Here is a 10,728-nt window from a genome sequence, read left to right on the forward strand (position 1 = left end):
GGCTGACATATACATATCCTCTACGATCGCAGTTGAAGGGTTCCTTCACGAGCTCTCCGTCGGAAGGAGGGAATTTACCAAGCTCGTCGTCACATTTGTACCGATCCGCAGGAGCAACCTAGGAGTATTCCGTACAGCTACGTTCATTAGCGAGAGCTTCTACTTCCCGGGTTTACAGATTATTGGAATAATGGGCAACGCAATCAAAGGCAGAGCAGGAAATAAAACCACGGGCATGGCCATGGGAGCTTCAGTACTTAATTCGCTTTTTCGAGACCCTTGTCAAAATAATATAACAGCGAGGGATCGCGACAGTCCCAAAGAGCAACAACATGGTGGGTTAGGCAAGGTAAGACTTCGTTTCTTAACTAAACCCTTTCATGTCCAGTTGTTCCTATTTTCCAACTTTGCATACAACTTTGTAATGTCAAAGAACATGAGCCGTAGCTAACACAGTAAAGCTTCAAAGAGAACTATGCACAACATCGAAAAAAATGCCGGATTGCTTTGTCTAAGGACACCTCGCTGTAGCCTGCCTAATTAACCTAGCCTGGCGACTAATTCAAAGTGGTGCTTCTTTGTTGCAACACAACACATCAACAAGAATTCGTGTCAGAAGGTATTTTAATGCCATTAAAGCTATCAAAACCACATGTATGAGTTACGGCCCGATCCAACTATGAGGTGCCCTTGTTGAACAGTGATAACAATTCCAAGAGGGGATCGGGCAGCGTCCTCCGAAGCTAGCCGCATTACCCAGCCAAAACCCCTACCGTTTGCCACTCAAGAAGCCTTATCCTCGCCCTGCTTGTTGACATCTCCAACACTGTTGTCCTTACCGTCGTCGTGGCCCTAAAACTCAAACTGCATACCATAGTTGTCCTCTAAGAGTTTCGTCACTGTTTCCCCAAAGGCCTTGCAGGCAACGGCATTCACGACCTCCGCAGTCTGCTCCAGCACACCGTCCTTGACAACATCAGCCTTGGCCTTTGCTGCTTTGTCCGCAATAAACGCATCGTCTGCCGCAGCACCAAGAACAAAGCCGACAACAAAAGGAGTTAAGGGAGTTGAGTGTGGCTTATAGAGTGGGCCATGCATATCGCGAAGCTTGTCGTTGCACTTCTCCCTAATCTTGCCCAGCACCAGCCAACATACGCGATGCAACGTGGCATAATCGAAGGCGAGATCGAGGGCTTCTTCATCCAAGGCAATGCACAGGGCCTGTAAGAGCGCCGAGGAGGTACCATCGACGACCCAGCCGCTTTTAATAGCGATTTTCTCGAGATCCTTCTTTGTGAAGTCTACGCGGCCAGAGCCGTCGTAACGGTTCTTGAATATCTGGGACACCGGTGCCAGAACGGCCAGAATCTTCCTACCCCGACCGGAGAGATACGATTTTCCGTCTTTTGAATTGGGCTTGTTTCGTTTGTTGCGAGCAAATTCGGTGACAGAGTAGCCCCAGGCTAGAGAATGCTTTCGGTCGTAGCCCTCTCTGTCCTTCGCTACACCACCCAAGATTGCCTCCTGTCCTTGAAGATGGCAGAGTAGCCCCATGTCTTTCCAGTGTCCACTGAAAAGCCCTTCCTGATCCAGAGCATTACACAAATGCACTATGTCTGTAATAGCATTAGTTTCGTTTACGAAACTTAAGCCGACTTCTTGAAATCCAAGGCTAAGCCTGAATGCAAATAGACCGGAGAGAAGGGGGTGGCTCTTCAGGAACTTAAACTCCTCACCGGAAGGAACACCCATTAAACGATGATCAGCCTGTATTGGATCCTCCTTTACCCAACGGCTGATAAGACTAAGCGTCCTGTCAAACTTGCCGCTGGTAATTGTCTTGCTATGGTAAGAACTTTGAAATGTCGAGGCTTTGTTGAGTGAGTTTTCAATGTGACGAGATATGACTTTCAGGTTCATAAAACCTTTACCTACTTCGTCACGCAGGATGTAGTGAATGTCTAGAAAGATATGCGTTGCAAACACAAGCGTGAGTGTCATCTCCTGGTTCTGGAAAAAGTTTTGTGCACTCCGAGATAAATTGTCGTCAGCCGGTCTCTCCAGTGACTCCGTCTCTGTGGCGCGTAGGTAGGCCTCCAACTGGGGCAGGAATGCTCCTAAAATCATCTCGTCCATTGTGTGTTTAGCCAAAGGCTCTTGCTCGTTCCAGTCGCTAGCTGGATCAATATAGCGATGGCCCCAATCTCGCCAGAGGATACGGTCGCTGTTAGACTTTGGCCATAAACCTTTATCGTTGCTACCCTCTAACAGGCAGAACGTGGTAAAGAAGTAAGAATGAGCCACTTCAAAACACTGTTCGTCTTCCAGGAAGATTCGGGTGCGCTCCTTGGGCTTATTGAGTACCGGATATTTGCTGGATGTAACCATTGGAAGCAACTTTTGAAAGCCACCAAATCTCTCCATGATGATTTTCGCGTCTTCCTCTAGAGAGCGAGCAAAGTCTATAGCTGTGTTGGTTGTAACGGATACGCTTATCAAATCGTATTGTCCGTTAAGGTACCCTTCCCAGAGTGGAATGATGACGCTGCGAAGCTCCATCAAATCTTCCATCAACATACAAAATATAAGTTAAGCCTCCCTGAAGTCTTCATGTAGCTCGGCGGAGTAATTTGGTTCTGTCTGAGTAGGCAAGGCATTGGGAGCTTTCAGGAACGACTCTGACGGTTCTTCAACATGCAAACCAGCGAAGGTGTTGACAAAAGTGATATCTGACGTAGTTGTTTTACCACTGGAGTCTTTCTTAGCGGGACGGTTATCCTGTGTAGCTGAAGATATCCGCGCCCTGAGAGTCTTCCTGACATGTTCGAGGATTGTGATAAAATGTGTATGCCGACTGTTAGACTCTATGTCGTCGAGGCTCGATGATGGAATCGAAGAAAAGCGGGCAGTAGAGTCCTTCCGGAGGGATATCGCACTGTCGAGCGCATTCCAGATGTGGTTGGGTACCGCAACAGGCGTCTTGGCATTAGCGCTGACAATATAATCAGCCAAGTCGATGAAATCATGGACAGCGATAGTGTGAACAGGGGTTTGAGAAGGCGTCGAATCTTGCTCTTCGTGAGTCATTGCTGCTTTCTCTTTCTTGCGAGCTTTGCCTTTCAGTCTTGTGGAGGGTTCCGATGTGTGTCCCTTGGAAGGGGCAGGGTTTTTTCCGAAAGGGTTGGAAGCGTATCAGAGTTCTTTTGCAGTAGTTGCGAGCCAGGAAGCTATTATGTCGGTATCGTCTTTGTACTGCCGATACCGGCTCGTAAAGGAAGGTGGAAGCATGACTGCTGCTAGTGGATCGCAGCCCGTCGGAGCAAGCGATGAGATTGTCAAGAGTGATCGATCGTAGGTGAAGTTTGAAAGAGGTGGGGTGGAAGAAGTAGGTGAAGAGACGCGTTGGACTGGACGTATTTATGGGTGAGATTACTTTGTTTACCCGATGGCTGCAGGGAAAGTGATAAGCGGAAATGGTGTGAAGAAAGTGACTGTTTAACAGTCTAAGACACCACACACGAACAGCCAAACCGCACAAAGTCTGATGCAAGATGGCCAGGACTGCTTGACTGCATCACTTGACTCAAACATCAGAATCCATTGCATTTATTGGAAGCTGTAATTCAGTGAACCAACAGCGTCTGTATTTCATCCACACGCATGCAACTTCAAACAACTTCAGGATAGAGTCGGTGCCGTCCAATCGACCCAGCTAGCTACATCCACGTTCTGGTTGCTTTTCTCCACATTGGCTGTGCTTAAAGATCCGCCCAGCAAATACTTATCAATAAAAGCGGACAGTTCCGGCTGCTGCGAAGACGGAAACTGGCAATGGTTGTGCCCTCCAATCAACGAAAACCCCATCGCATCCGGAGCGCCAACAGCACTGTAGATGCTTCGGCCCACCTTCATGCACCCGGTCGTGCTGACCGGACCGAGCCAGTCAATGTCATTCTCAAGCACCAGAAGACCTCTCGGCGCCACAAGAGCAGCCAGCATGTGGTGGTCTTCAGGAAGCTGGTTGACGCTGCTGCTATACCGCTGGAATGTGGACGAGAACCACACATTCTCCGTCACGATCTGCGACGCCGTCTGGATGTTCTTGCCTGCCGCCTTCTGCGAGTCGGATATGCGCCAGCATGCCGCACCACCAGCCCCGGACTCTTGCGGAATCGTCAAGGCGATGCGATCATCCAGCGCGCCGGCCACGAAGGCTCCCTTTCCGTTTCTCGAACATCCTGTGACGCCCACGCGTTTAGGGTCGATGTTCGCAGCCGGAGTGTCTTCCAATGCGTCGATGATGCGACTCACACCCCATGCCCACGCTGTCATTGCTCCAGCGCTGTGGTCGCTCCCGTAGAGGTTGTAGAATTTGCCTTGGCCGCGGCTTCCGGTGCTCACTTGAGCGGCAACGTCGTCGTTGTTGAACGTGATCGTTGCGACGCCTGCGGAGATTGGAATACTTGGATATCCGTACGCAATGATAGCCGGATACGGCCCTTGGCCGCCAGAGGGATACGAAATAGACACCGAGAAGGAGATGGACTTTCCTGCCTCCTGTGCCATAATGGTCAAGGAGTTCGAAGAGAAAGAGGAAGTGACAGAAGATGGCTTGGGGGGTTTTGTTCCAAGCTCAAACTGTTGGAAGATTTGGCTGATCTCTTGCTGGCGGCAGGTCCATTGAGCTTGCGTAGTGACTTTGGTTCCATCTGCCAAAGTGAAGGGATCGGGGAGCTTGGAGTTCGCTGCAGGAGAGTACCCGTTGGGGAGACCCTGGCAGGAGGCTTGACACATTACCCCACGCGCCAAAATCGCGAGGAAGAAAACAAAGATTGCAAGAATCATCGTGAAGTACTCTCTTCTTTGGAGTAATTGAAGTTGGTGCTTCGAGACACTAGTCTACGGATGCGGCTACTTATATTGCCCATGGAACCTTGTGGATTTCCCGAAGTAGCAAGAGGCGGGGTAGCTGATTTAGCCTCTGGGTAGATCGCTGCAAGAAACCGCAGTCTTAATGCAGGGATTTTCGTGGGTATTGAGTACAACAATTGCCTAATTCCACCCGGGAGCGACCCGCAGATGCCGATCAGGCTAATTGGCAGGCCTGTACCAAGGTCTAGGTCATGCACTAACATATAAATCTTAAGGTCATGGATACAAAGTACGCCATTGGTCACTGGAACCTTGGTTATGCTGCTTAAGGTACGACTTGGCATATGTCTGCTGTATCATAGCCACTCCCTAACAGTCCAGGCACTTCTTAATTTTCTTGTGAGTTTCTTCCTCTCCGGCTGTTTTTGACGGTCCGCGATGCCATCGCATTCCCCGCTCGAGTTTATGCTGTATGTCCTACACACAGTGGAATGTTCATGTTGTCGGCTGCAGCAGCACTTGGCCATTTGAACAACCGTGGTGTTCCGCGGGAGCAACATCTGCCGCTCTTGTATCTAAACAATGTCTAAAACAAGGTGTGGTTATTTCCATACTAAGCTTTCTATTGGGTTTCTGAAGCTATTGCAAACCAATTTGCGACCTGTAACCGAAGTTTTGTCTTAACAAATTCCCACAGATTTCTTGATAGGTGAATGCCTTCGAAATGCGTTTTCAACTAACTGAAACTTCCAACAAAGAACCTCGCAACAACCATTATCACACCACTGATTATACCAACACTACGGGTCAATTCAATTGTACACATGGCATGTTTGCACGGTTGTTTCGGATTATGTACGAGTCTCGCAAAGGGGCAATCCTCGGTTGTTGATCGGCTAAAAACATGGCAATTCCCCCTGTCTTGTGGAGTCTCATTCGTTCTCGGTGGGGCACTTCGCCTTTCTACCTGGAACAATGGGAATGTCCGAAGGGACTTCGAAAACTCTCTACTCGGCAGATGACGTTGTCGCTGCCACTACACCAACGTCGACCGCAAACTCTATCAGCAGTGGTTTCTTTCCCATTTACGGGGACGGCGTGTCCGCATCACCATGGCGGCGTCGGCTCAGATGATCGAGCCTGATGTCAGTGCTGAAAAGAAACCCCTTTCTTTGAAGGATCATGACTGATTCACCTGTAGACGAACTCTGATGGATATGACGAGGGATACGCTGAATCAAGGTCAGAGTACGTGTCATGCTAATGCCAATATGCTGACACGTCCTTGTGCAGTGCATCGAGCGAGCTTATGAGCATAACTTCGGAGATAGAAAGAGGCTATGAGGAGAATGGCCGAATCTACCCGGCATACGGCTCTCATGGTAAGCTATCCCATGCACCTTAAGATACGGACACTAACCTTGGCCTAAGATTATGGTTTCCTCATTGACCAAGATGAGTTCGAACGCTTGAATTGTCAACACCTCAAATACTTCCTTCTCTTGGAAAACAAGCTTTACCTCTCTCCGCTGCGAAGTGACATTCAAAGGATACTCGATGTTGGTACGGGAACAGGTGAGTTTCGTCTGGACTCTAATTTCAGGTACACACTGCTTAACAGACTGATTATAGGTATCTGGGCATCGGAAATGGCCGGAAAATTCCCCTCTGCCGAAGTTCGTCACCAGTGTGAAGTATCCGTAGGCTGGTTACTAACATACTGAAGGTTATCGGGACGGATATTGCCCCTGTGCAGCCATACTGGTATGCCCGATCGGTTTCACAAAACGACCTATGCTGATAACTAACGGTTCTGCCGAATTTGAAATTCGAGGTGGATGACTGCGAACAAGACTGGCACTTTAAAAAGGAGAGCTTCGACTTCATCTACAACCGGGACTGCTATCTCGGCATTCGAGATTGGCCTCGTTTGGTACGCCAAGCTTATGAGTAGGATATGCTATTTGAACCACCGAATGGTCAGCCGCTAACAACTCCAGGCACCTCAAACCCGGTGGATGGTTGGAGCTCGCTTGCGTCTGGCCAGTACCAAAATGCGACGACGGGACGATGCCAGAAGACGCCGCTCTAGTGAAATGGTGCGAAGCTTTCATAGAGATTAGTCAATCCATGAACGCGGATGCACATGCTCCTCGTCATTTTCACAGATATCTAAAAGAGGCGGGTTTCTCAAATACTCAGGAAAAAGCTTTCAAAACACCTACTTCTGGATGGCCAAAAGATGAACGTCTTAAGAAGGTCGGAAAATTGGAGATGTGGAACGTCTTCCATGGTGCCGAAACTGGGTTGTTAAGAGGTTTTATGGTAGCCGGAAAGTCTCGGGAAGAGATGGAGTCGCTCGCGAAGGGGATTAAGGAACAGCATTCGACGAACAAGATGCACTGCTATACCATTTTGTAAGTCTTTCCATATCTTATACATGGCTCAACAGAAAATGACACACTAACTAAATCAGCTACGTTGTGTATGGCCAGAAACCAGAAAACGGCTAAGTGTTTCACTGGTAGAAGCAGCACATGGTTGCAGAGATATAATCGATTTTTGCACGTTGCAAATGGCTCAAAAGTTTTACGTTTGCCAACAGCACATTGTGTAACACGGTGGAAGATGAAGTCGAGCTTCTTTAAGAGCCCAATTATAGAGCAAGGGTTTGTGTCAAGTTTATATTTAATAATCGACTGCTTCATGATGAAACCTCTTGATTTCCGACATCACTCCGGAAATTCTCCTTAACGCTCGAGCATGTTCTATAGACTCCTATAGTTTTTGGATGCACCTAATGGCTATCATTACTCAGTTTACTCACCGCCGTGTCCATGGTAAGCGAGTGACAATAGGCTGACGTACAGCACACAGATTCACGCCACTCAAAGATAGAACACAGTAATAGCACACTAGAGATGGGCTCGAGTTAATTTGCCCCCCCCCCCGGTATTATCGCCTGCCTAATCGGGTAACTACACGGTAGAAAGTTACCTTCGGTACAACCCAGTGCCGATAGCGGGCTGAGAAGTAAAAAAGCCGCTTTTTGGCACCTGATGCATCACTGATATCGGCACAGAATTGTTAGCTGAAGGTGTTAGTGCACGGGACTGAAATCCAGACTTGGTCTTCTCCGCCAGCGCCAATAAAAAGCAACCAACCAGCAGCGCTTTCATGACTGATGTCCGCAACAACGGAGAGCACAATGAGGTAAGTGAATAGTCATCACTGCGGCCCAGAGGAAGAAACTACTATATCACAATGATAAAGTAGAACAGGGTCATTGACGATCAGCAGTGCGTCAAAAGAAGACACATCAACTCGTACACAGTCGACATCAAAATCATGAACATCCCGATTTTCGAAGCACACTTTGCGAAATTTAAGCCTTCTGTTCGCAGATTATCCAGACACCCGAAGGAGAAAGGGAAAAGAGCAAGAACTTGGTGCCAAATACTTGCAGCCACCCAAGCGTTACCCGGCACGACCACGCACCTAGGTATTTATAGATCAGAGCGACGAGACGATCCTCCGCAACCCTAAACAACTCGCCTATCACCAACACACTGCCCCATCCCCTTATACCGCCAACGACTCACATACGCCTTACTCGTTGCACCCACGACCCCATTGCTCGTCGCATAGACGCCCAGCGTCGCGCCCGTGTACCCGCTGCTCACGAGACTCGCGTCCGCCATACCCACCACCGCCATCGCGACATCCGCGTCCACATCCGCTCCGACCATCCCCGCCGAGAAGGTATAGTGTGTCGCGTTCGCGGCGCGGATCTCAAGGCGGGCGATCTTGTCAAGACCAAACGCCGCGGCAGACAGCGGCATCACCACGTCCGCGGGCACGGTGACGTTGTTACTGCTCACGCTCCGCAGCCGCAGCTGCGCCGTCCCGTTTCCGCTGCGCAGGATGCCCAAGTCGATATGCCGCTTCTCGTCCAAATAAACCGCGACGCCCGCCTCTTCGCCCGAGGCGCTCGGCGCGAAGCTGAGGTCGACGCTGTACGCGAATAGGGAATCCACCTGCCTGCGGCCCACGAACGTGATCTCCTTGCTGAGGTTAGCATGGCTCGCCAAAGGCGAGGAGAGGTTCCTCGGCGAGAGCGATAGTTGGAGCGCGCCGTCGTGGCCGGGTGCCGAGATGGTGTAGGCCTCGGGCGCCGGGTAGCGGATGTGCAGGAAGTGCTTGGGCAGCGCCGTGCCCGGAGCGAAGCCGACGGCGTCGGGAGCATCGTGGTAGGCGCCCTCGCCGCGAAGAATCTTGCTCTGTGCACGCGGCAACGGCCCGCGCATCGAGCCCTGCACGCCGCTGCTGCCGGCCAGCACAGGAAACTCGCCCTCTGCCCAACGCAGCGGGATCAGCACCGTCTCCCGGCCCATCGGGTAGTTCTTCAGCGTCGGCCCTGACCGCATCGCCAGCGCCACAGCCCACCAGTTTCCGTCTGCGTCGTGGAACATATCCGCGTGCCCTACGCTCTGGATGTACGAGCTGTTCCTGTCCGCGACCGAAATGAGCGGGTTGTCCGGGTAGTTGGTGTACGGCCCCGTAACGTTGCGCGACCGCGCGATCGAGCCGCGGTGGAGCGCTTCGGTACCCCCCTCGGCGACGAGTATATAGTACCAGCCGTCCTTCTTGTAGAGATGGGGTCCTTCGGCAGTGCCGATACCGGTGCCATTGTAGGGGTAGCTGATACTACCAAGGGCGCCCGTGGTTGTATCGATCGTCGCCAGCGCCATGGCGGTACCAGTGGTCATGGCGCCCGCACCTGTGAGGTACGCCGTCCCGTCGTCGTCCCAGAAGAGGCTGGGGTCGTAGCCGACGAAGTCGAATTTCGTAGGGACACTCCAGGCGGCGCTATCGTAGGGGTCGGTGGACGTGAAGATGATATTATCCATGGTGAAGTCGGCGTAGGTGGAGATGGCGACGTTCGTAGTAATGAGATAGAAGGTACCATTGTAGTAGCGTAGCGTAGGCGCGAAGATACCGTCTTGTCCAGTAGGCGCCGAGGCAAAAGAGGGCACTTGTTCCCGCCGGTTCAGCACGTTGCTCGCGAGCTTCCAGTTGACGAGATCTTTGCTGGCGTGGATAGGGATACCGGGGAACATGGTGAAGGTTGAAGTTGCGCAGAAGAACGTCTGGTCGAGCTCTTCGACATAGACGCAGCTGGGGTCGGGGTGAAAGCCTGGAAGGATCGGGTTCGTGTAAGACGACGACGAATTGGTGGCAGTGGTACTGCTTGCACTGGCGAGCAGTAGCAGCGCTGCGGTGAAGATCTCCATATTGAAACGAATGTAGGAGCGCGTTTGCCTGTGTTTTCTGTGTACCTGCACGTTTACTTAAGTATCTACTCATCGCATAGTATAAGGGGAGAATTTACGTATTCGTTCCCATTTCCGTATTCCATGGGAGTTGGGAAACAAACCTACCCCTATCTGTAGATTAACGATCGTGTGAAGGTTTCACCATTGAGTGGTTTGTTCTAAAAAAAAGCTTGAACACAGTCGCATCGAGTCACTGATCTTCTTACCGCTTCGTGAGGTAATTACTATGGGCCGACTCATCCCGGAAGTCAGCCCTCACAGGAAGGGAGTTTTTAAAAGCTTGGAAAAGGTTACCCGAGCTGTGGATTTAGATTATTGGGAATTAGCAACGGCAGAAAGCCGAAGTTGAGAATTTCTAGACAATGAACAGTTATATAACACCAGTTAAAGGTCACTTGCCATAGTTACTATGAATGGACGCATGTTATAACTCTAACATCTTTCTTCCTCAACTATCCACTTGAAGCCGTCAAATGCATTTGTGTACACGAATAGCTATTTATAAAGACAGCAAAAAAAA

At 50.4% G+C, this 10,728-nt stretch overlaps 5 protein-coding genes across 5 annotated transcripts; 1 reads left to right on the forward strand and 4 right to left on the reverse strand.

The window, feature by feature from the left end:
• Positions 1-852: 852 nt before the first annotated feature.
• On the reverse strand, positions 853-2,424 carry K452DRAFT_334277 (uncharacterized protein; the record flags this gene model as incomplete). The annotated part of the gene is made up of 1 exon (XM_033545191.1): positions 853-2,424. The coding sequence occupies one exon, from the start codon at positions 2,422-2,424 to the stop codon at positions 853-855; it is 1,572 nt and encodes a 523-aa protein (XP_033390968.1).
• A 165-nt stretch (positions 2,425-2,589) lies between these two features.
• K452DRAFT_303679 (uncharacterized protein) lies at positions 2,590-3,087 on the reverse strand (the record flags this gene model as incomplete). Its single annotated transcript, XM_033542756.1, has 1 exon — positions 2,590-3,087. The coding sequence occupies one exon, from the start codon at positions 3,085-3,087 to the stop codon at positions 2,590-2,592; it is 498 nt and encodes a 165-aa protein (XP_033390969.1).
• A 591-nt stretch (positions 3,088-3,678) lies between these two features.
• On the reverse strand, positions 3,679-4,845 carry K452DRAFT_303680 (carbohydrate esterase family 15 protein; the record flags this gene model as incomplete). Its single annotated transcript, XM_033542757.1, has 1 exon — positions 3,679-4,845. The coding sequence occupies one exon, from the start codon at positions 4,843-4,845 to the stop codon at positions 3,679-3,681; it is 1,167 nt and encodes a 388-aa protein (XP_033390970.1).
• A 1,321-nt stretch (positions 4,846-6,166) lies between these two features.
• K452DRAFT_239713 (uncharacterized protein) lies at positions 6,167-7,385 on the forward strand (the record flags this gene model as incomplete). The annotated part of the gene is made up of 7 exons (XM_033537741.1): positions 6,167-6,254; positions 6,304-6,447; positions 6,505-6,548; positions 6,599-6,649; positions 6,707-6,822; positions 6,873-7,289; positions 7,349-7,385. Coding segments are annotated over 7 exons (897 nt in total), but the record flags the coding sequence as incomplete, so codon positions are not given.
• A 1,029-nt stretch (positions 7,386-8,414) lies between these two features.
• K452DRAFT_207227 (glycoside hydrolase family 43 protein) lies at positions 8,415-10,094 on the reverse strand (the record flags this gene model as incomplete). Its single annotated transcript, XM_033536121.1, has 1 exon — positions 8,415-10,094. A coding segment is annotated over one exon (1,680 nt), but the record flags the coding sequence as incomplete, so codon positions are not given.
• Between the last annotated feature and the right edge of the window lie 634 nt (positions 10,095-10,728).

This window comes from Aplosporella prunicola (assembly GCF_010093885.1).
Source record: "Aplosporella prunicola CBS 121167 unplaced genomic scaffold K452scaffold_142, whole genome shotgun sequence".
Taxonomy (NCBI): domain Eukaryota; kingdom Fungi; phylum Ascomycota; class Dothideomycetes; order Botryosphaeriales; family Aplosporellaceae; genus Aplosporella; species Aplosporella prunicola.